We start from the raw sequence: 26,450 nt of genomic DNA, 5'->3' as shown, positions 1-26,450 counted from the left end.
TATAGACTGTGTCATATAGATTGATTTTGTATCTTAAAAATATCTTTGTTAAAAAATTACTTAATAAATATTGTGCGGGAAAATGTCCTTAAAAAGCACAACAGTGTCTCGTCTCTCCTTCATGAAATTAATTCAGAGTAGAGCCTCAACAAACATGCCCTGACCCCAGCATGTGAACGTAACCTTCTGTCACTTCGCAAGCAAACATCGGACCAAGGCCAAGGCAGCTATAACAATGATGCCGAAGACCTAACTCCAAATCAGGAGATAAATGCGGGAGAATGCTAGTCCGTTCAATTAGAGAACAAAAGTTAGCTTCATGTGTCCCTCAAATTGTTACACCTCAGGGCTAAAAAGCAACACTTCCTAAACAGATTGTCCAGAGCTTTCAAGAATTTTACTCTTCCTTATACAACCTACCAGATCAGTCTCCATAACAGACTCAGACAGCTATATTACGATGTCCCAGCTCCCTCCGATCTCTTTAGAGGAGCTTCAAAATGCACTCAGCAATGTGAAATCCAGAAAAGCCCCGGGCCTAGACGATTTCTCAATACACTACTACAAACTGTTCCTCCCTATCACAGGCCCTCTTATGGTGGAACTGTTCAATAAATTAGGCTCAGATACACTCTTCCCTTGGGATTCCGTAAAAGCCCATGTCATGGTGATCCCTAAAGAAAGTAGAGACCCAACTTGCTGTGGCAGTTACAGTTCTATATCACTTTTAAACTATGACCATCACAAGATCATTACCTCACACAACATATACAACCACTGATCCACCTAGATCAAGTAGGGTTCATCCCAACCAGAGAAGCCCACGACAACACACTTAAGGTGTTAAATCTTATTCACACAGCACAGAGGATTCAAATGCCATGTATTTTAATAGACACAGATGCTGAAAACTCTTGATCGTGTGAATTAGCGCTTCATGTTTGCTGTCTTACGATATATAGGCTTGTGGGAACATATGCTCCACTGGATCTCCAAGATCTACTCACACCGACAGCCCAAGTAAAGACCAACGGGATATTATCAAACCCATTCCACATCACGAACGGGACAAGACAGGGGTGCCCTCTATCTCCGCTGCTTTTTGCTCTCTCTCTGGAATTCTTTCTTTATACGATCTGCTTAAATCCAGACATCACTGGAGTCAAAGTTGGAAAAACACAACATAAAATTTCAACATATGTGGATGACCTGCTCTTTTACCTCACTAACCCTTCGATGTCACTACCAAACCTTGTCCGTGAATATGATACATATGGCCTATTGTCAAATCTGCGGATCAACTTTGGTAAGTCGGAGGCCATGGGGGTGGGAGTTTCTCTGGCGCTGCTTAGGACACTGAAGCTGAGCTTCAGGTTCAAATGGACCGACGTAGCCCTAAAATATATTGGAACGTATATCCCCCAACCTATCTCAGGTCTTTGAACTCAATTTCCCACCTCTTCTTACCAGAACTCATATCTTGTTGGAGACTTGGCATCAGGGACTGCATTTGTGGTTCAGCAGGTGTAATCTCCTCAAGATGTGTATTCTACCCAAATATTTATACCTTTTCCAAACCTTACCAGTCAAGATCCCCTCCTTATACTTTAAACGGATTCACTCTTTATTCATAAAATGTATATGGGCTCACAGAAGGGCCCGCTCTTCCCCCAGTGGAAAATGATATAGGCGATTCCAGGATCTACTACCACTGGCTTATTTTACAATTCGTACATTTAATAGCTAACCCTTATATGAACTGTATGCTAACAATGTTTCATAGCTTCTATATTAATCTTCTGATTTATGACATTTAATTTCAATGCTTTTGTAATGTACCGTAATAATTACACAGTTACCGTCATAACCTGGCCCTGCCTTTTGTGGTTCAAATAAAATATTTGAAAAAAAATGATTATATAACTATACAATAAATAATTGATATATTGGACCTCAGAGTTTAGATTATGCTTGACAAAGTGTTTTATCAGGAATATGAAATTTTGGGGTATGTGCCTGGTGTACCATGTACTTTTTTGAAAAAGTATCCTGTTCTCTTTGTATTGCTTCCTTCATGTGAGATCCCTGGTGTTCCTGTCAGTTCCTCTGCTTTCCTGTTAAAAACTGACCACACTAGGCAGGAGAGCAAAGCATGGTCTGTTTTCTAGCTGTGCTGGGAACTTAGTGGGCTCTCCTCCAATGTACAGACTTGTCCTGGCAGACCCCCCCCCACACACAGGCATTACCAGGAAAGATCAGTGTGATGGTGCTTCTCCAACCCCAGCTCATGTGCAGCTTAAAACAGAAACAACCTTTTTTTCCCCCCTTTTTTATAATATCTATACACAAATGTTTTACCTTTCAAATTTATTTTAAACTGAATGGGTTGTTTTACAAGGCGAGGGTTTACAAATCACTTTCATTTAGGATGTTAGAATAGTAGGAAGATAAAAAAAAAAAGAAAAGGCTTTTCTAGGAGGGGAGGCCTGGGAATAGAACTAATTACTCAACTTCAGGGGTGTCAGTTTTGAGTTTTGGAAAGACAAGACAACTTTCTTTGTATGGTACCTATATACTTTAGAGCAAGTATTTCATGCTGTTCTGCACATAATTGCCTGGCAGTATTTCCAAGGAAAATTTATGCTTTTGTCTTGCCATTTTAACTACTTAACTGCCAGGCGCATTCCAGCACTCCTCTCCTACATGTAAAAATCATAATTTTTTTTGCTAGAAAATTACTCAGAACCCCCAAACATTATATAATTATATATACATATATATATATATAATTTATATTTGTAGCAGAGACCCTTGAGAATAAAATGGGACATTGTAACTTTTTTGTCACACGATATTTGCGCAGCAATTTTTTGTGGAAAATAAACACTTTTTTTTTAATTCATGAAAATCAACACACACACACACACACACACACAATAAAACAGTAAAGTTAGCCCATTTTTCTTCTGTAATGTGACAGATACGCCAAATAGATACTCAACATGTCACGCTTTACAATTGCACACACTTGTGGTATGGTACCAGACTTCAGTACTTAAAAAATCTCCATAGGCAACGCTTTAAAATTGTTTACAGGTTACATGTTTAGAGTTACAGGAGGACTTCTTGGGCTAGAAAAATTGCTCTCACTCTAACAATGATGGTGATACCTCACGTGTGGTTTCAATGTTGTTTATATACTTGCACGACCTACATATATGTGTTCGCTTATGCTTTTTTTTTTATTGTTTATTTTATTTTTACACTTTTACTACACTGCAACAACCTTTTTTCCTTCCTTCTCCGGTTCGCCGATCGTACAGGCGATCCGGAGGTTGTCCCCTCCCGTTGCCTGTAAGAATGATCAAGCAGCTGAAATGCTGCTATGATTGTTCTTACGGTGAAGGGAATCGCCGGCTGAAAAAAATGATATTTGAATAATGTCTGCAGCTGCAGGGATCATTCAGATATCACCACTGAAAGCCCAGGATGTAATTTGACAGCCTGCGGTCGGCAAGTGGTTAAAAGTGGATGTAAACCCGATTCATGAAATTTGACAGATATCTGCAGTGTTTTTTTGTTATCTCTCTTCAAAGCACTATGTCCTGTAGCGGTCTCCTGCTCTCTCCTGTTAGCCTGATAACTCCTGACAAGTTCTGATGCTATAAATAAAATCAGCTGTATGCCCAGGCTTCACTGCAGTGCTAACCAGGAAGAGGAAAATGTCCTAACACCATGTGCACTTTCTAAACAGTATATAAAGCTGAAGACAGATTATATATATATATATATATATATATATATATATATATATATATACATATATATATATATATATATATATATATATAAACGTATAAAAATAATGAATTTGTTGCGCTAAATACAAAGATCAGGCGAATAGCAGCTAACACTAATTGTTGGACACAATAAAAGATAGTGAAAAAAGGTGTAGCGCTCATTAACAATAAATAACAAATTACCATCAGTGTATGGGCCATACACATTAAGTACACAGGACGATGAAGATGACGGTCAGGGCAGTCTTTAATTTTGATTGGGCCCTGGGCAAACATTTTCTTGGGGCCCCCCCTCCATTCTGAGACATAAAAAAAATAGCAGGTAGACTCAAAATCAGTTTACTGCAGCAGATCATGCAGTGATTGGAATTGTTTGCCAGAGGTTACAGCCTATCCTTACTGCTCGCTGGCTGGTTGCTAGAGGTTACAACACATAATTTCTGCTTGCCGATTGGTTGCTAGAGGTTAATGCACATCATTACCACTTCCTGATTGGCTGCTAGAGATTAAAGCAGATAACTACGGTTCGCTGATTGGTTGCTACAGGTTAATGCACATCATTACCTCTCACTGAGCAGTGGAGCAATCCTAAATAATTGAGCAAGTAAAGGGGCACATTAATACACATAATACAGGAGAGTGTCAGAGAGTGCAGACATACTACAGGAGAGGTTCAGAGACTGGGGACATACTGCAGGAGACAATCAGAGACTGCGGACATACTGCAGGAGACAATCAGAGACTGCGGACATACTGCAGGAGACAATCAGAGACTGCGGACATACTGCAGGAGACAATCAGAGACTGCGGACATACTGCAGGAGACAATCAGAGACTGCGGACATACTGCAGGAGACAATCAGAGACTGCGGACATGCTACAGGTGATGGTCAGAGAACTTTCAGCAATGCACAGCTTGACAGTTGAATAACACAGCTCAGGGTTTAAGCAGTCAGGCATTTTATGGGTGCAAGGACATACCTGGGCAGCCAAACTCACTACATACATTTAGAGGTATGTGGGCGGGGCTTCCGTTCTCTGATCTCACTATAACAGCCGGGAGCTCCACTGATGCTTCATGCTTTGTAGGGGGGCCCTGTTGCCTGTGAATTGGGGCCCCGTTGAAGGTTTTGCAGAGTGCACAGAGGACACGGGAGGTTGTATTCCTGCGCTAGCCAGCTGAGAGGGGGCGGGGCCGGGAGCTCCACTGATGCTCTGACTCCGCCCCCATGCAGCCTGTATGCTCGGAACAGAGCGGCTGTAGTGAGAGCCAGTGATCGAGTGGGAGTGTCAGTGGAGCTCCCGGCCCCGCCCCCTCTATACTGGCTGGAGAATAGAGGTCCAGGGGCGGGGCCGGGAGCTCCACTGACGCTCCCACTCCGATCACTGCTCTAACTACAGCCGCTCTGTTCCCAGCATACAGGCTGCACGGGGCAGGGTCAGAGTGTCAGTGGAGCTCCCGGCCCCGCCCCCTCTCAGCTGGCTAGCACGGGAATACAACCTCCCGTGTCCTCTGTGCACTCTGCAAAACCTCCATTGGGGCCCCATTTCGTGGGTAGCAGTGCGGGCCCCCCTACAAACATTGGGCCCAGGGCAGGTGCCCCGTTTGCCCTGCGCTAAAGACGGCCCTGATGGCGGTCAATCCCAATTCAAAAGACAATAGACTTTGCAAGGCATTCCAAACAAATATGTCTCCCATTAAACCATATGCAAAGAAATCATAGGAGCTTTTCCTCTCGAGCCAAATGTACCAGATATATTCCAATACGCACACAATGGCTCAATGGTCATGTAAATGTAATATAAATTATATATATAATTTTTTTTTAGCAGAGATCTTTTGACTGTTACTTTGCTCATTCAATCTCTTTGAACCTGATTGCAGTCTTGCGAGAGCTATTTGTGGACCTGGCCTCAGCGGTTCAGTCATGGTTAACCCTGACCGAGCCGCTGAGGCCAGGTCCATGAATAGCTCTCGCAAGACTGCAATCAGGTTCAAAGAGATTGAATGAGCAAAGTAACAGTCAAAAGATCTCTGCTAAAAAAAAATTATATATATAATTTATATTACATTTACATGACCATTGAGCCATTGTGTGCGTATTGGAATATATCTGGTACATTTGGCTCGAGAGGAAAAGCTCATATGATTTCTTTGCATATGGTTTAATGGGAGACATATTTGTTTGGGATGCCTTGCAAAGTCTATTGTCTTTTGAATTGGGATTGACCGTCATCTTCATCGTCCTGAGAACTTAATGTGTATGGCCCATACACTGATGATTCATAAATGAACTCTATTATGAATGTTATGATATATTGTTAATGAGCGCTACACCTTTTTTCAATTTATAAAACGTATGTAGGGAGATTGGTTTCATCCCTGTGTATCATCTGAAGCTGTTCACTTCACCAGGTATATGTGAGGGTTTACATCCACTTTATTTGAAGTCAAGGAGGGAATGAATTTGACGATTCTTTACAATTTTGTGCTAAATTAATTTATTATTAATTATATGTCAGAATTTAGCTTTTACACAGAATGTAGTTAGAAAAATATTTTTTTTGTCATGCAGTGTTCTGTTTACTAGATGGCATACAGATAGATATATAGTTATAACAGTTGATACGTTAAAAAAAATGCATAATCTTGTCCTAACTGCAGCAGCAGAAATAAAAGCAGCCATGACAACAAATGCTAAATTTCATTATACAAGTAATTGTAGAAATCATGATCAGGAAAAAGTTCATATACAGAACAATGAATAAGTTACATATAAAAGTATACTCCCATATTCATTTCTTTCTTCCTCTCCCAGTCCTTGACTTTTTATTTTTGCCCTGAAACACAGGCTTGGCAGTCACAAGCACCACCTTCTCTTCATTCTCACTTGAACTGCTTGTCTCCATTTTGTCTGCCTTTATAACTGGGGCAACAGTGCTTGTTTTTGATTCCTTTTTACTTATTGAACCAGTGTTTGTCTCTGAATCACTGCCCGTGAATGAGTTTTCATTAAAAGACAAGGGTCTTACACTGGACCCAATAAAACCGCCCTCCACACAGACCTTGTCAGGACTCTCTGGGTCAGCCTTACTGTCCTTTTTTCTACTTGGTGTTTTTTTACGTCTTTTACTGGATTTTGCTCCTTTTTGGTTTACATCATCTTTCTCGATAAGGGCAGTGGCTTCCTCCAATTCCGCAGTCAAGCTGTCTTTCTCCTTCCTCTTCATGCAGGTTACAGCCCTACGCAGCCGTTGACTCATCAGAGTGTGAGCCTCATGCTGTTCCACATGGAAAAAAGAATCTATTCGAAGCTGAGTCTGAGGACAAACACAGAAGAAACATTTAGTATGCTTATAATGTAAATACAGATTCAAGAATATATGTGTACTTACTCAATTGGTGGCCACACGAGATCGGCTAATTAAAATCAAAATTCTCCACATGGCCTACCTTTGCCGCAGAGATTACATTGCATCTAACCCACGATGGAACCCAATTGTTGGCGGCCGGGGGCGGATCCAGAGTCTAGTCTCGGGAGGGGCGCTACCAGAAAATAAGGCTGTTTTCACACTGGGGTGGGCGGGCGTTGGCGGTAAAGGCCGCTAATGGGATGGTTTTATCCCATTTATTTCTACTGAGACACACAGCCGCTATATCCCAATATGACATGTTGGTGCGGGTCCTTGAATAAACCCTGCATGCATTCTGGGATCCGCACGCATGACATATTGGGATATAGAGGCTGTGTGTCTCAATAGAAATAAATGGGATGCATGTAACACTTTATGCATCCCCAAGCCAGTAAAAGACAGACCTGCCTGTCAGATGCATGTCTGCCCTGTGTGAATGAAGCATAAAGATACATTTTTCTGTCATTCTATATCATCATTCTTATCATGATAATCACGCACCTGTACTGTGTGATTATCATGATGATAATGATCATGATTGGTAATTGTAATATGACACATGGAGGGGTTTAATGTACTCACTGATGTATTACTGACCAGTGGCAATTAATTAACCCCTTTGTGCTGCATTAGTGGCACTAGTGGCAATGTTTATAAACCCCTTCATGCTGTAGCATAACGGGGGTTAATTAACATTGATGGTGCCACTGTCATTAATGCAGCACAAAGGGGTTAATTGCCACTGGTCACAAATACATGAGTGAGTACATTAAACCCCTCCATGTGCCATATTACAATTACCATTGTAAATTATTTCACCCCCCCCACCCCCAAAGCATTAACCACATCACATGTAAGACAAGGTGTTAACTCATTAACATAGCAATGCCTGTCGTAGCTCATTAACATATCAATGGCCACCGTAGCTCATTAACATAACAATGCCCATCAAAGCTCATTAACATAACACTGCCTTAGCTAAGTAAGTGATCACTCACTTGCAGTGCACTGAGCTGGCTACAAGTCCATCTTGTCTTCAATCCTGCGCGCCTCTGAATTGTGATGTCACACCAGCCGGGACTAGGAAGCTCCTGTCGGGTAGAGATCACTCTGCCTGACAGGGAAGTGAAGTGACACTCGCACCGCTCTTCTGCAACTCTGCCAGCATGTAGCAGCGGCCCGTGTCACATCAATTAAAGACGCCCATAGTGACACACTGGCCCCCTCTAAATGAACTGATGGGAGCCAGAGGAAGCAGCAATAAAGTCCCAGCTGCATTTAGATGCCTCATGCAAATCTGGTGAGGTGGCGGAGGGAGAAAGCCTTGGAGTAAGTTCTATTTTCTGTGAGGGGGCAATTGCCCCGTTGCCCCACCCTGGATCCGCCCCTGGTTGGCGCTGCAGAGACACACCAGCAGACTTTTTTTCATGATTTCTGGTCCTGTTCCCTCATGAAAGCATTTTGGGACGATATTTTAGTTTATTTGCTTAGTAACCACAATTTCTGTCCCTCAAACGGTTTCCGTTTGTCTCTTGGGCTTGGTAAACCATCTAGCCTTTTCCAGGGCCTCCAGAACACACTTTTTCTATGCTAAAAAAATCCATTGTTTTGGCAATAAATTCAGATAGGCCCCCTACTTTGGAGAGCTGAAGAAATTGGTTACTTTAGTGGTCCCATTGTATAAAATTACATATCTCTGCTGAGGTTGCCCCAAAACATTTCATAAGGTCTGGGGCATTTGGATTGAAATTCCTTCCACTACTAATGCTAGAGATGATACTGTGCTTGACTGAATGGATTGTGTGTAAGTGTTATGTTACTTCGGAAGGGGGGGGGCTATGTTGAGGTTTACCCCCCCCCCGTACCACCGCTTTACCCTTTCTTATCATCCAGGGACTATATGTTGCTCCTACTGCACTTTATTATTGATTGTGCTATAGTCTTAATTTCCTAGCTTATTTTGCTGAAATTTGATATGTGCCTACTCACTATGATAGTACCTCCCGATTGCCTACCTTGGTCATGTGATGCTGCTACCTTCGTTGGAGGGGTACCAGAGTTGTGACTACAGTTGAGATGGTTTTATTTTGTCATTTTATATACTTTGTTTTGAGCCGGGGAATGCCCAAACACTCTGTTTTGTAATGTATTTTTCAAAAACTAATAAAAAAAAAACACAACTTTGAAAAAGTTCAAATGTAGCTTTTCTGCCTATTAATACATAAAACATCTCGACAACCTCACTAATTTTTCTGTGTGACATAGAACTCTTGCTTTACCAAAAAAATAAAAAATCTGTAATTATCAGAAGATCTGAAAAAAATTAAAATTGTCCAGGCTTACCTGTTGGGCATTTAACTGCTTTAGTACTGGTAAAAGTGCTTCATCTGTCTTTGAGCGATACCATCCAAAACGGCTTTCACAGAATGTATTTGTGGTTAAGAAAATAGCAGCATATGTTTTAGATTCAGTTAAATGCCAAACTCAAACAAATAGCCTTTTATGTTTCCCATCCACTACCCTCTAGCTCAGTGGTCTCTAAACTGCGGCCCATGGGCTTAATGTGGCCCTTGGGGCATTATTCCTTCCACTATCACCAACAATGAAGCTCCATTCCTCCCACTGACACAGTCACTGGGACACTTTTTTTTCCATGGACACCAATGATTGAGCACTATTCTGTCCTCTGACACCAACGATGAAGTACTATTCCTCCCATCAATACCAATGACGAGGCAGTATCATTCCTCCTACTGACCACAAGTGCAATGTAATTTTTAAACCCACTGACCACCAAACCTAAGACATTGTATACTCACACAGATGCTGAGGCATTTTCTACTCTCATGGGCTACAGTTGGGCCCCCTCTAAAGTCTAAAGGACAGTAAATTGGCCCTCAGAAAGCTTGAAGACCCCTAATCTAGCTCAATGCTGGAATGGAAACAAACATCTAAAATACCCTCTTTTTTTTTTAAACAGAGATATTTTATTGAAAGACAAAACAGTATTAGTTTCACTTGCATATAAAAATTGTATTCAGGTACATACAGTAAACATTCTAATTTTTAACACACTATCTCTCCAGATCAAGGTTTCGGGTTCTCGCAGTGTCAGAGTCAGTTCGTCCACAGCTTCATCCAGGGTTTTTTTTATACAGCATATTTTTAACAGGGTCACTACCCATCGTCCTAAACTCGGTGTCCAAAGGATGAGCCGAGTCGGGAGGGGGGGGGGCTATAGGGTCGGCGTTAATAATTACATAGGTATTCGTGGATCTGGGTTACCTTTCTATACATATTCAACCATTTGAGTCAATCCACCCCGACCATATTTTGCTCTCATACGTGAGTCTATAGAGGGGCAGTACTGCATTAATAGAAAGGCACCAGGACTCTCAGCTGGGTGGGTCGACTGGCTTACATTTAAGGAGAATTTCTCTTCTGGCATAAAAGAGGGGGAATGTCAAAAATAACTTGGTGTATCTGTCTCCCTGGATCTCCTCCAAATGACTCAGGAGGAGGGTCAGGGAGTCCACCGGGATACAAACTCCGGACACCTCAGTCAAGCTGCCAGCTATCTGTTCCCAGTAGGATAGGATCTTGGGGCATGACCAGAACATATGCCAGAATAAGCCTATTTCCTGTCTACATCTGGGGCATAGTGGGCCTCTTTGGGGGAATATCCTGGGCCAATCTTTGCGGGGTGAAGTAGGCCCTATGTAAAAATTTGAGCTGTATAAAATCTGTCCCTTGCTTTCTCTGCATCCAGGGGGGCTACCAGTCCCTCTCCTTCTGTGTTCGCTCTGGCTATATGGGTGAACAGTCTCCTGAGGTTTATGTCAGTGCCTCTGCCTGGCATAAAGCTTGTTTAGTCGGGGTGGACCAGCTCAGTGATAAACATGTTCAATCTATTTACCAATATTTTTGCCAGTATTTTAGCGTCAACGTTTAGCAGTGAGATCGGTCTATAGGAGGTGCACATAGAGGGGTCTTTACCCGGCTTTGGGATGACAATTATGACTGCCTCCCTCAGAGTATGGGAGTGCCTGTAGGTCTTCGGCCACAAGTCAGCATTTTGTGGAGCCTGTCGACCAGAACGTCAAGGTATTGTTTGTACAACTCTACAGGTATTCCTTCAGGTCCAGGGGTCTTGCATGGCTGCATGGATTTAAGTGCTTTAAGTGTCTCATCCAGGGTGATAAGTACAGGAAGGGTTTGGACAGACCTGTCAGTCAGGACAGGGACATCAACCTCTAAGTAGGAAGTTAGTTTGTTGTCCCTGAATGTCGCCTGTGAAGTATATAATGTTTGGTAATACGTGACGAAGCAGCGTTTAATTTCTTCCAAGGTGTAGAGGAGTTCCCCATTAGGGCCAAGGATATGAGGGATGCTAATCCCCCCGACTGCTCTCTAGAGAGCCAGGCAAGAAGTCTACCTGACCTTTCCCCCTGCTCGAATATACGTTGGGATTGTGCAGTAACTTTCAGGGAAGAGTCAGGGAAGTGTGGAGGGACAAAACTTCTCTGGTCAGGGTTTGCAGTCTAACATTGTTGGGGGTCGCATGTTCTAATATAGAGTGCCTCTTGAGTAGTGGCTCCAGCTTCTACTTTAACCAGGGCAGACCATCTATCTTTCTTAATTTTGGCTATTATGGATTGGTATTGACCTCTTGTAAAGGCTTTAAAGGTGTCCCAGACCACAATAGGCGATGCCCTGTCCGGATTATCAGCCCAGTAGTCCTCCAACTCCCTGCTAAACTGGGGTTACACCTCTTGCTCAGAAATCTGGAATCTTGAGAGGCTCCACAGCCTAACTGGGATACCCGGTTCGCCTATGCTCACTAACAGGGGAGCATGGTCTGAAATTCTCCTGGGAAGTATTTTTATGTCCTTAACCTTGGATAGTACTGATTGTCCAGCAAAGATTAGGTCAATGCGAGAGAAGGAACCGTGTGATGCGGAGTGGCAGGTGTAGGCCCTTGTCTGAGGGTGTCTCCACCTCCAGACATCGGTTAAGCCATATGTTTCAGCCCAGTCTTTCAACCCTGGGCAGTTGGGACCCGCACCCACCAATCTATCAACACATGGTTCGGGGGCCAAATTGAAGTCACCCAGCATTATCACATGGTCCGAGGCATAGTCTGCCAATGTAGCCGTTATCTTGTTCAATAATTTCAGCGATGCAGGTGGCATTAAGAATAATATATCTCCCGTCTGAGTCCAGCGCCATGTCCAGAAGCCTGAATTGATTTATTTACCAAGATACTTACGCCTCTGGCAAAGGTGGAGCAGGTGGAATGGTAATGACTACCCACCCACGGCTTTTTGAGAGCCAGGGTCCTGCTGCCCACTAAGTGGGTCTCTTGGAGGATGCAGATGTGAGGATTATGCGTTTTGATAAACTGGAATAGCAGTGACCTCTTGACCGGGGAGTTGAGGCCCCTGGTGTTCCAAGACATAATATTAAGGGCCGACATGGTGTCTAGGTTGCGTGGGCGATTTAGGATGAGGTAGGTAGAAACTTACTGGATCTGCTGCTTGGACCCGAAGGGGCAATGAACCCCCCCACCCTGCTCACCCCCTCAAAACTGGGAAGAGCTTCCATTCCCCATTCCCAACTCAGCACACTGGCTGCAAAGGGGGGATCTGTGCAAGAGGCGAGCTGGGGCCCACAGGGTCTCCTCTGGTGGTGTCAAATTGAGCCTGTCAGCTCCCCACTTCGGGTTCCTCTGCTGGCTTCTATGGGCTAGTGGGGCTTGTAAGTAGTTTAGGGGTCAAGTCAGCGGGTTCAAAGTCACCATGTGCCCCACAGCAGTAATGGCATCATCCATCGGGCGTATATAGCTGCTATGCACTGCTTGGTAGGTATGAGGTAGCGAGGAAATGAAGCAAAGCCAGCAGAGCTTGTGGGGAATGCGACCGCTCACGTCACCATCCTGGACACGCCACCCTCAAAATACCATCTTTACTTACCTAAACCCATGGCCAGTGACTTTCAGGTCCTGATTCTTCAAATCCTTTACAGTTTTCTTCTGACGGGGTCTTTATCACTGCCTTTGTGATGTGCACATTTCCTTTTGGCTGTCCTGTCAGGACATCATTGTGAGGAGACAGTAGGGGACTGAGCCAATGAGAGATAACTTGCACATCCAGATCAAAAGGTGCTAGCGAGGAACATAGATGGCAGAATTAAGCGAGTATCTTCTTTCACCAGGATAAGCATATAACCCCCCCCCCCCCCCCCCCATATTAGTTAAATATCATCATGCAAATAAAAATAAAAATAAAAGGAAGAAAAGAAGGTTATTAAAAACCCACATCAGCAAATTGCCAAAATGAAAATAAAAAAAAAGTTTTGGGCTCTGCTGTTGCTCTTCTTGGGGTGTCAGATATGTCCCCTGCTGCACATAGTGGCTCCTCCTACTGACCCCTATGTCACTACAGCAGTGACACACTGGTCAATGATCACAGCTACTAGTGAGAGACCATCCACCCGACAAACCTGAAAGTGCTGGATAGCAGCTGCACCCAGAGTACGAAGATTTAATGATCTGCCAGAAAGGTCACATCAGAATGCTTCTGCAATCCCATAAAAGTCTATGGGAATGCAAAACCCACTTTAAGGAGGTCCGTTGCATTCAATCCATTCTAAACTCAAACTGATGCTCCCCAGCATTTATAACTGTGGCCATCTTGAGTAAGGGCAGATGATTCATGTAGCATCTACTTCCAGGAATCCATCTGCCCTTAGCTCAGGCACACAGGCAGGAGGGAGTGCTTAGCTGAGAAAACTCCTCTCCCCTCCTGAAGACTCCTAAGATCACTTATGTGATATGAAAAAACAAAAACTTGCCACCGCCCCCATCTACAGCTGGCTATCACAGTAAGCGGCATTGGAGGGCTGCAACAAATAACAAAGCCTGTGGAATGCCCAGGAAAAACCCCAGCCTACTTACCAACCAGCTCATAGACACCAAAATGAACCGGTCTAACAGTTTGTGTTAAAAACAGGGGTTTAGTCCACACGCATTTACAAACACATGCGTAAGCCACAGGGCCTCGTCACGGCACCCTGGTATCTGTGGTCACAACACTAAAATATTAGTGTCCCCACAGTGGAGGCACATGCATTCTGATGGATAAAGGAGGGCAGGTGGACTGAAGGGGAGCCCACCCCTTCTTAAAAAGGTACAGCAGAACCAAACTCCCAGCATGTAGCCCAATGGCTGCAAAGGTGTTGGTACGTTGCTGGACCAATACAAACACCAATGTGATATGAAAAACAAAAACTCGCCACGCCTCCCATCTACAGCTGGCTATCGCAGTACATGCTGGGTGTTTGGTGTGCCTCTGAACCTTTAAGGGGTGGGCTCCTCTTCAGTCAACCTGTCCTCATCTATCATCAGAATGCAGGTGCCTCCACTGTGGGGACACTCATAATTTAGTGTTAGGACCACAGATACATGGGTGCCGTGATGAGGCTCTGTGGCTTACGCATGCGTTTGCAAATGTGTGCAGACTAAACCCCTATTTTTAATGCATATTGTTAGACAGATTCATTTAATTGTCTGTGAGCTGGTTGGTAAGTAGGCTTGGGTTTTTCCTGGGCATTCCCCAGGCTTTGTTGTTGTATGACATCACTTGCCTAGGCCTGGAAACTAGTAAGTATCTGAAGAAATGTAAAAAAAAAAAAAAAAAAAAAGTTTAAAATAAGTAAATATGCAGGGGCGGACTCACCATTGAGCCACTCGGGCACTGTCCGAGGGCCCCATGCCACTAGGGGGCGCCATCAGGGTTGCCAGACTCAGTAAAACCAGGGACAGGATGTAAAAATGTGTGGATTTTTTTACATCTGTCTCTGAAATGTCCCGAGATTATAGTTGCCCCACCTCTCCAGTACCTTCTCAGCCAATAGAAACATGTCTGTGTATACTGTGTGATTGTATACTGTATGTGTGCGTTTGTGTATATTGTGTGGCCCCATAATCTGATTGCCTGGGGGCCCCATAATCTCCTATTGCCCGGGGGCCCCATGAGTTGTCAGTCCGCCCCTGTAAATATGATATACTTTCCTATCTATTTACTAATGCTAGCAGAATGAGGATTTAAAATAGTCGTGTTGATTGAGAGTGTGAAGTTCCACTTTAAGTCTCTTCTTTTACATAAAGTGCCAGTTTTTTTTTTTTTCAGTCTGCCGACAAAGTTGTTCTGACAGTGTGATACCTACCTTGAAACCTTTTCACAACTTGATAAACAGCTTTTGCATTTTGATACACTACCAGTGGGGGATAGTAAGGGTGTAAATAGTCTCCCCTATTATCACTGTTATAAAACAGTTCAACGCACTGCCTTCACCCCTCCAGGAAATGCAATTGGTGCTATGCCTGCTAGGAAAGTATTCAGAAGCATCCTGGGCTGGCACGTTATATGGTCATTAGTACGCTTTACAAACCGCTCTTTTCTTTTATGGCAGCACAATATATGATGAGAGCAATACTTAGATAAATTAAAATGGTACAAAAAAATGATTTTAGTTACGATGGCTTTTTTAGCATTAGGAGGGTAGAGCCCCTGAATGGACAAGGAGCAGGTCGGAACTATCAAAGATAACACTGTATTTCTTTGAAGGAGCTTTCAAGTGAAGCAGACAAGGCTTACAATATTCATTAGGACAATATCACTCTGTAAAAACAGTAAAGGATATTCCCGTATTTGTTCCAGGTCTGGCCTCCCCCAGGAAAACGCTCCTTCGGACTCATCTACCACTGGTTTTAGATATGCGTCAGCTACTGCCTTGTTAGGGAAACCAGGGTGTAGCTCTAGATCCCGAAGTTTCTTCTTTACTTTGGTATCATTTGGATTAGGTCTAATTTTCTTATTTGCTTGAGCTTCTGCCCACCATTCTCTGGGGGGAAAAAAAGGAAGGAACATACTGGTAATAGCATCATTGTAAACAATGGAAAGAGAACAGACGCTTTTATGCTCTGAAATCCCAAGCAGGGTTGTCCGCTCTGGCTGGTGGATCCCACACATCTCTCTAACCCTGACATGCACACAGTGCATCTGGAAAGTGTTCACAGCGCTTCACTTTTTCCAACATGTTATGTCACAACCTTATTCCAAAATGGATTACATGGATTGTTTTCCTCAAAATGCTACAAACAATACACCATAATGACAATGTGCAAGAAGTTTGAAATCTTTGCAAGTTTATTAAAAATACAAAAACGAAAAATAAAAATAAAAATCACATGTACATGAGTATTCACAGCCTTTGCCATGACACTCAAAATTGAGCTCAGGTGCATCCGATTTTCACTGATCATCCTTGAGATGTTTCTACAACTTGGTTGGAGTCCACCTGTGATAAATTCAGTTGATAGGACACGATTTGGAAAGGCACACACCTGTCTATATCAGTTCCCACAGTTAGCCCTTGTACACACGGTAGGAGATTCCGACAATCAAATCCGTCGGATTTTGTCCGACGGATCTTGTCTGAAACTGTTGCATACACACGGTCAGACAAAGTTGTCGGAAAATCCGATCATTCAGAATGTGATGACGTAATTTCGTTATGATGGGACTACGTTCAGGCTAGTAGCCTATAGCTTTGATGTAGGAATTTGATCTGAGCATGCGTGGCACTTTGTCCGATCGGAATTCTCTACACATGATCGGAGTATGTCTGATCGGAGCAGTTTGTCGGAAAATATTTCTAGCAAGTTGGAAAATTTGGTCCGACGGATATTCCGACGGAAACAGTCCGATGCATACCACACACAGTCGGAATATCCGGCAAAACGGTCCGATAGGACACATTCCGACTGAATCTCTGACCGTGTGTACAAGGGCTTAATAGTGCATGTCAGAGCACAAACCAAGCCATGAAGTCCAAGGAACTGCTTTGAAACAGGATTGGATCAAGGCACAGATCTGGGGAAGGGTACAGAAAAATGTCTGCAGCATCGAAGGTCCCAATGAGCACAGCGGCCTCCATCATCTGTAAACGGAAGGCATTTGGAACTACCAGGACTCTTCCTAGAGCAGACCACCCGGCCAAACTGAGCGATTGGGGGAGAAGGGCCTTAGTCAGGGAGATGACCAAGAACCCGATGGTCACTCTAACAGAGCTCCAGCATTTTTCTGTGGAGAAAAGAGAAACTTCCAGAAGAACAACCATCTTTGCAGCACTCCACCAATCAGGGTTGTACGGTAGAGTGGCCAGACGGAAGCCACTCCTCAGTAAAAGGCACATGACAGCCTGCCTGGAGTTTGCCAAAAGGCACCTGAAGGACTCTGAACATGAGCAACAAAATTCTCTGGTCTGATGAAACAAAGATTGAACTGTTTGGCCAGAATGACAAGCAAGCCTCTGGAGGAAACCAGATATCGCTCATCATCTGGCCAATAACATCCCTACAGTAAGGCATGGTGGTGGCAGCATCATGCTATGAGGATTTTTTTTAGTGGCAGGAACTGAGAGACTAGTCAGGATCGAGGGAAAGATGAATGCAACAATATACAGAGACATGCTTGATGAGACTGGGCAAAGGTTCATCTTCCAACAGTACAACGACCCTAAGCACACTGCCAAGATAACAAAGGAGTGTCTACGGGACAACTCTGAATGTCCTTGAGTAGCCCAGCCAGAGTCCAGACTTGAACCCAATTGAACACCTCTGGAGAGATCTGAAAATGGCTGTGCACTGACGCTCCCATTCCAACCTGATGGAGCTTGAGAGGTCCTGCAAAGAAGAATGGGAGCAACTGCCCAAAAATAGGTGTGCCAAGATTGTAGCATCAAACACAAAAAAGAAGGTGCTTCAACAAAGTATTGAGCAAAGGCTGTGAATACTTATGTACATGGGATCGTTTTTTATTTTTAATAAAATTAACATTGCAACAAACTTCTTTCACGTTGTCGTTATGAGATATTGTTTGTAGAATTATGAGGAAAATAACAAATTTAATCCATTTTGGAATAAGGCTGTAACATAACAAAATGTAGAAAAAGTGAAGCGGTGTGAATACTTTCCAGATGCACTGTACATTCATTTCTTTCCCAGCAAAACAGCGCCGCTGCTTTGACTCCCAAGAGAATGCCAATGTGTGTAGGAAGAGCTTTTGGGAAATGTAGTTCTGGGAGTGATCATATGTGAATAGAAACCATGAACCCAGCGGTAGCCCTACAAGAATTTTACATGTTAATGATGTCACTGGGAGTAATAAAAGCAGTTTCCTGCAACAGCAAAAAGGTAAATAAGAAAAACTGATGGATGTTAAGCAGTTTTTGGGATAAAGGCTTTACATGAATAAAAGCTGATAAAAGTGCTGTGCAAACTGTTGGCGCTATATAAATCCTGAATAATAAATAATAATAATCATCATCATCATTGTAAGCACCCCTGTCAGTGTTAAATGGTTTGCCTCAAGACTCTAACTGCTATATCTGCAGGACAGCTTGTTCTGTTGAAAAACAAACTTGCTGACAGGATCACCAGGTGAAAATAAAAGAAATAATGCCTAAGAAAGAAAACTAAAAAAAACGAATGCAGCCATCACATTTAAGAATTGGTAAGCTTGTACTATAATAAAAATAAATAGCTTTAGGGTTTAATAGAGTAACATGAAAGGACGCCATCTTAAATGTCCATTTGTAAAATTAAGATGCTACACGATGAATAAATGATGAAAACCTTACTTAAAAAACGTACTTAAATTTCAGCAGAGGCTCCAGTCCAGGTCCAGGAAATTCATTCAGTATTTCCATGGCAGACACAAAGCCGACAGAGGGTATTCCTTCCGTATAGTCACTTCCCATCAAGTAAGCTAAATTAATAAGCTTAGTGCGATCCAGGCCTGAGTGTTACACAAAAATAAGGTTCATTTAAAAGGAGCAACATAACCTGACCTAGATTTACCAACAAAGTGGTATTCCATAGTTATGCAAGAAACACCTAATACATCACCTTTGACAAGTCAAGTGTAACACTCCAATAAACCTTCAAAGAATGTGTTATCATGTTTCCTATTCCTGATAAGTGTTTGTTGTACCATGTATGCATGTTAAAAAGTATCCTGTTCTCTTTGCATTGCTTCCTTTGTGTGTTCCTGCCAGTCCCCCTATTTTCTTTTTTCAAACTGACCACACTAGGCATGAAAACACTTCGTTCCCAGTGCGGTCAGCTTTCTGGCTGTGTTGGGAGAACAGCCTGCCTGTCCTCTAATGATCAGACTGGTGCTGACATGCCACCATCCACCCCCCACACAGACATTCACTGGGAGGATCCGTCTACTGCAGTTTCCCCACCCCAACTGTCTTCAAGCCCCTTATGAAGCTGAAAACAGGGATTAGGTGATCACTTAAAAAAAAAAAGTATTTTATATATATATATATTTTTAAATCTATACACAAATGTTTTGCCTTTCATTTGTATTTGAAACTGAATGGGTTGTTTTACAAGATGAGTGTTCATGTAACCAGCCAATGGCTATTAGTCACACTATTGGAATGTTTCTATTTTACTGTTGACATGCAACAGCGTATTCAAATTAAATTTATATCATTTTTTTCACACAAGTAGAGCTTTTCTTTTGGTAGTATTTAATCACCACTGAGTTGTTGCTATATCTGCAAAATAAAGACAGAAAATTTTGAAAAAAAATAAATAAAAAATAAAATAAAAAAACAACAATATTTTCGACTTTGTGCTATAAAACACACACAATAAATATGATGAATAAATTATATATATATATATATATACATATATATATATATATATATACACACACACACACACACACACACACATACTTCATAAATTTAGGCCAAAACATATTCTGTTGCAAAAAAATCAAAAAATCACAATAAGTGTATATTAAATTGGTTTATGTGAAAGTTACAGCATCTACAGACTATGATAGAGAATATATAAATAAATATATCTATATCTATATTTCTTTTTTTTTTTTATCGCACACACTCTATTTGAAATTGATCATTCCTGATGTACTGACGGCCTATCATTTCTTGAGGCCCTAAAAGAGGAACTGCAGTCTGCTCACATAATCTGTAATAAAAACATCTTTGCCATTCTGAAGCTTCCCTCCAACCACTTTGCATATTATTTTATAAATACTGTGAATCTGTATTTGCCAAATATGCTGCAGAAATCTCCCTCCACCGAGTCTGGCTGCATCCATTTCCACTGTGGGCAGCTGAAGCTGCTGCCTGTTTCCTTCCTGGATTTACACAGACACACGCCTCCAGCTCTGCAGTTCTCATTGGCCCTCTTATGTCCCATCCCCCCCTCCCTTCCTGACCAACTCTTGGAGTGAGAGAGAGAGCTGTGCATGATGTCATAAGCCTAGGCAAATAACCAGACAAGAAACATGAAGTGGGTTATATAAGGTATTTACTGGCAGAAAAAAATGTTTTACTATCCAAAGTTAAAACAAAAAGGCAGAAGATTTAGTAGATGGAAAGATGAACAAAATGACAGGGCAGTACAAGTACCCACAAATAGACCCATTTTTAGAAAGTAGACGCTGAGGGTATTTAGTAAGAGGCATGGCAAGTTTTTTGAAGTTGTAATTTTTTTTTCACTATTTTTTTTTTTTACATACTGTCACTAAAGCAGTACAGCATCATCATATGACTGATGTGGCGGTGATCGGGGATACTAACTGGTGACAATATGTTAAAGGAAAAAATGTAAAGAAAAAAAAAATGTAATACTTTCAATAAAGTGACAATGTACTATTCTGGACTGGGTGATCGGGGATTTTTGTTTACTTTTTGATTGTTGTTAGAGTGATGATCACTGTGATGCAATGATTTTAAATGGTCATGCTGTGATTACTAATGTGTGCTGTGATTGGCCTTCATTTATCACATGGTAGTACAGGGTGCTATGATTGGCCCAGGTACCATGTGATAGCTGTGGGCCAATAACAGAATCACTATAGGTATCACAGCTGTCATGAATTTAATTCATTTAGAACAGCTTTATTGACATTGTGATCACCTAGCAATCACATAATCCCCCGGCCAGATACAGAAAACTGCAATTACAGCACTGCGTGCCCCAGGGGGCGCACTTCACGCCCCTCTGGTGGATGACATACCTCATCCAGTCGTGTCACTCAGCCACAGTAAATGTACTGTGGCCAGACGGCAACCGGTTAGTACTACAATTGTAGGTGGGCTAGTTTCTTATCAGGGTCTTTAGGAATGCAAGCATGTGGCAGGATGATGCCAAGAACCTTGCCTGCAGTGAACGAAGCAGAAAAAAATTTAATATATGAATATACAGAGTTTAAAATGTCTTTCATAAATCTTTAAAAAGACAGAGAAGCACTTCTGTCCTGATTATGTTTTTTTAAGCAATAGTGGGTCAGAATTTCAATTAGAGGTCGACCGATATATCGGCCGATATTTAGCTTTTTTTTGTTTTTTTAATTAATCGGCATCGGCCGATTGTGCTGATTTAACACTTCAGTGCAACTTGTAAAGGACTTCTGTAATAAAAGTCAATGCAAGTTGCCGGAAGACTTCCCGTGGAACGACTTGTCTGGGCAGCCTGTCAAGTCTGAGAAAAAGACCAAAGAGATACAATGTTTCTACTTATCAATGGACTGAACTCCCTGTGTAGAGTTCTCAGTTTAACCATTTAAAGACTAAATCTTTTCTGACACTTATTGCTTACAAGTCAAAATCCAGTATTTTCCTGCTAGAAAATCACTTAGAACCCCAAACATTATATATATAATTTTAGCAGAGACCTTAGGGAATAAAATAGTGGTTATTGCAATCCTTTATGTCACACGGGATCTACGCAGCGGTCTTTCAAATGGAATTTTTGGGGAAAAAATACACTAATGAATTAAAAAAAAACCTAAAAAACAGTAAAGTTAGCCCATTTTTTTCATCCAAAAGTATTGATTACCTATTTTTGTGTATTTAATATTTAAGATATAGTTTTTTTTTGTTATCTAAATTATACATACAAGTGAACTGATTGGAGGTTTGTTTTGTTTAATAAATTTTCTGTATCACTTATTACTTAAAGCTGCTTACACACTGGAGTGGGCAGGCGTTGACGGTAAAACGCTGCTAGTTTTAGCAGTGCTTTACCGTCATTTTAGTGGTGCTATTCGGCTGCTAGCATGGCGCTTATAACCCAGTTAGTGGCCGAGGAAGGGGTTAAATGCGCCCGTGTGGCGGTGCTGCCGAATCTCTTTGCAGGTGCTTAAGCCCAGATTTCTAAATATCGGCATCGGCCAGAGAAAAACCCATATTGGTCGACCTGTAATTTCAACAATCAATACTACAAAATGTAGACGAGACAGACCTAGCTCTTTGCTCCTGTAGAACATAAGATTCAATGAACTATAATAACCTGTAAATAGCCGAGGCCACCCCCTTTCCAGCTGGCATAGAGTTCCTGTATATTCATTTCATCATTAAGGGTACGTATTCTGGACTTCCATCAGGATCAAGGCTGGTAACCTGAACTCTAGACAACTTGGAAGTGACTAGTTAGCTGGCGAATATCAGAAAAGCATATGACAGGCGCGGTGATGCAGTCACCAGTCCAAACATTGCCAACTGCACTGCGTTTTATATAGGAACTGCACTCACTATGATCTACAGAGCAACAAAAACTGCTCCATTTTTAACATATTTTCCAAGAAGCACCAAAACTCAGCATAAATTAATACATAATAATTGCAGTATGTAAAGGTTTAAAAAAAAAAAAAAAAAAAGTAATGTTCAACTGCAAAGTGGAGAATTACAAGAGAATCTACTTATAAAGAATGTTTTGTTAACCTGATGGGGGAAGAGATGAGGGGAAAAAAAAAAAATACCCGATTATTAAAAAACAAAACAAACGTTTTGTACGACTGGAAATCATAAAAACAAAAACGTAAACGCTAAATTAAAAATAGGAGGGGGCGTGGCTTAGCGGCGAATGTAGGAAGACGTGCTTACCTTGAGCTCCGCCGGCCATCCGTGATTCCATCCTTCCAGTCTGCCCTGAAACGCCGTTTTCGGGGCCCCTACCTCCTGCCACGCTAGGTGAAGCATCCCGGACCACCGCGGTACATCCCGGGACCCTCGCTGTGATGTCCAGACGCCATACCGGAGGGAAGGGGCTGACGGACCCCCCAGGCCAAGATGGCGCCGGTGCGCGGCGCGCAGCCAAAGACCAATACAAGGAAGCAGCACAGAAGCTCCTCTATGGCGGTAAATCATACAAGGATGCCCTGGCGGGCCAGCCCTCTCCTCAAGCTACCCCTGGAGGCTCTCCTGAGGCGGATGACACAGTTCCCTTGGAGGATGAGGATGGATTGTCTGCAGCATGGCAAACAGTGAGTACACCCAGGGACAGTGTTAGGCCTGAAACACAGACCATCCCCTCCCCAGCGCTGGAAAATGAGCCTACACTAAGGGACATATTCACTGCTGTCACCTCCTGTAATCACTCTATTGCAGCCCTCTCTGAGGACATTAAAGGGGTTAAAGCTGAAATAACGTTTGTCCGCCATGACATGCAAAAGCTCAGGGAGAGAACAGCTGCATTGGAAGGCAGACTGAGCACAGTAGAGGATGACCTGGCCCCCATGCAAAGGGATCTAAAATATAATTGCCATCTTACTGAACAGCACACTATGCGACTTGATGAGATGGAAAATCGCATGAGACGCAATAATATTCGCGCTGTGGGGATTCCGGAACGTGTTGAGGGTAAAAACCCGGTAGACTTTATTGAAAATTGGTTGCTTGCCACCTTTGGTAAAGAAGCCTTGTCACCGCTTTTTGCAGTGGAACGTGCCCACCGGGTGCCGTCTCGCCCCCTACCTCCGGGCAATCGTCCCAGGCCCTTCTTGTTTAAACTCCTCAACTATAAAGACAGAGACACCATTCTTTCTAAAGCGCGGGGGTTGTCGGACAAGATGGAGATTGAAAATTCCAGGATTTCACTATTTCCGGATTTTTCAGCAGAGCTCCAGAAAAAGCGTGCAACATTTCTTGAAGTTAAGAGACGCCTTCGGGACCTTAACGTTCAATATGGAATGCTATATCCAGCCAGACTCAGAGTTACGGCACTGGGTTCAACGCACTTTTTTGATCGCCCCGCGGCGGCAGCACAGTGGCTTGACCAGGAGTACAACGCACTCAAAGCCGCCAAACTTCAAAGATCTCCTCCACGCTAACGGCACATTTCAACAGGCTGACTGGACTTCCACTTTTACAAGACCGGCAGAAGGCTGAGGTTTGTGGTTCCACTGTAACCCTACTAGAACTACAACATGCCTGCGTATGTGAAACCCCGTTTGTCATCAGGGAGAGTCCTCTCTGGGTGTTTCCATGGCCTTCCCCCAGCCCCCAAGTTTCGGATGGGGCCTATTATTCTGCTATCTTCCCCGTGTGTGAGCCCCATGGGCTTTAATACAGAAGATGCTCCGGTTTTTTGCTGTTTAACTGTTTTTCTTTTCTTTTTCTTTTTGATTCATTTTTTCTCTCTCAGGATCGCAACGGACAAGGACTATTTTCCGACCTGTCTGCACCCATCTGGGCGCCTCTTCCTAGCTGCGACAGCTCCTGTCGGACTTTTTTCTCTCCAGTCTTGGGACATCTCAGGTGATGCGACTTCCCAGTCGCTAGTCGCTGATAAATGTGTGTTAATTGCCTTTTTCCTCCCTGGTGGTTTACGACTGTTATTATGGTTACTCCTACTTGCACTTATGTTTTGTATTTCTGATGGCTAAGATTAGATTTCTTTCTTGGAATGTTAGGGGACTGGGCAGTCCGGTGAAGAGGCTGGCGGTGCTTAGGCACCTTAAAGATATGAAGGCTGACATTGTGTGTCTGCAGGAGACACATTTTGCTCCTGCTGGTACTCCTAGCCTGGGTTCTAGACAGTATATCCACCAATACCATTCCACATACTCTGCCTATGCAAGAGGAGTGAGTATCCTAATTAAACAGCATGCACGTTTCTCCTGCTCCCAACAGGTTATTGATCCGGGGGGGAGGTACATTTTTTTGCTGTGTAAGCTTGCTACTATACAATGCATTATTGCCAATGTTTATATCCCGCCGCCGTATTCGGCAGAGATTCTTAGGCGCCTAGCTGGGTTTATGGCACAGTTCCCTGGCATACCCCTGTTGGCGATGGGTGATTTTAACAACTATGTCAACGGTCTGTGGGATAAGATTCCAACTCCTCCGGTAGTCCCCTCACGCCCTAATGGCGATACTCCCTTTGCAGCTCTGTTAGCTGAACTCGGGCTGGTGGATGTCTGGCGGAAAGCCCACCCCCACTCCCGTTTATATTCCTGTTGCTCTCCAGCGTTTGGGAGCTTGTCCAGAATAGACCTGGGACTGGGAAACTCCGCCCTCCTCCCCCTAATTAGAGATTCTGGTTATGGGGTTAGACATATATCCGACCACTCTTCTTTGTGGATTGAGATGTCCCTATCTACTGACCACGCACCTAGGAGTTGGAAGCTTAACCCCTTTTGGCTTGCATTATTCCCGCAGCCTGACCCCATTACAAGTGCTCTTAAACTTTTCCTGCAGGACAATTTAGGCTCGGCAGCTATAGATGTAGTCTGGGATACAACTAAGGCCTTCCTTAGGGGACAATTTATCACTACTATAACTGATATAAAACGGAACACTAAAGCTTGGGAAATGGAGGTCAGTAGAGCACTTAGAGAGTCGGAGCAGGCCTATGTTGACAACCCCTCGGAGGACACTAAGAGGGCTTGGTTGGGAGCGCAATCTATGTCTAGACAAGTAACTTTACAACTGGCAGAAAATAAAAGGTTTTTCCTCCAACAAACACACTTTGAGGAGGGGGAATCGACGGGCCATATGCTGGCTCTGCTGGCGAGGACCCAGGGTTCCGCGCCTATGACTCACTCACTGTGCGATTCGCAGGGAGTGACCCATTCGGACACCCCTGGGATCTTGCGGGTATTTGGATCCTTCTATGCAGACCTGTACTCCTCTAAGGTGCAGCCCGGTGATGGGGAGATTGGGGACTTTTTAAATGGGTGTGATATTCCATGCCTGTCTGCGTCGGACGGAGAGCTGTTGAACGCCCCCTTAACGGAGGAGGAATTGGCTTCTGCACTGGAACACTCTCATAATAATAAAGCTCCGGGGGCGGATGGTCTCCCATCCGAGGTATACAAGCGTTATGCTGGGGTTCTTTTG

At 43.1% G+C, this 26,450-nt stretch overlaps 1 protein-coding gene across 1 annotated transcript in view; it reads right to left on the bottom strand.

The window, feature by feature from the left end:
• Positions 1-6,285: 6,285 nt before the first annotated feature.
• ERCC5 (ERCC excision repair 5, endonuclease) overlaps positions 6,286-26,450 on the bottom strand; it is a 62,682-nt gene continuing 42,517 nt past the window's right edge. Inside the window, exons 13-16 of the mRNA XM_077482925.1 lie at positions 18,931-19,075; positions 15,918-16,118; positions 9,558-9,642; positions 6,286-7,121 (exon numbers count right to left, since the gene is read on the bottom strand). Of these exons, the coding sequence (XP_077339051.1) occupies positions 6,597-7,121; positions 9,558-9,642; positions 15,918-16,118; positions 18,931-19,075 (956 nt within the window). The 3' untranslated portion in view covers positions 6,286-6,596. The remainder of the gene's footprint in view (positions 7,122-9,557; positions 9,643-15,917; positions 16,119-18,930; positions 19,076-26,450) is intronic.

This window comes from Lithobates pipiens, unplaced genomic scaffold (assembly GCF_037356315.1).
Source record: "Lithobates pipiens isolate NorthernLeopardFrog02 unplaced genomic scaffold, aLitPip1_a1.2 Scaffold_16, whole genome shotgun sequence".
In the NCBI taxonomy this organism is placed as follows: domain Eukaryota; kingdom Metazoa; phylum Chordata; class Amphibia; order Anura; family Ranidae; genus Lithobates; species Lithobates pipiens.
This window is presented reverse-complemented; position numbering and strand designations above follow the sequence as displayed.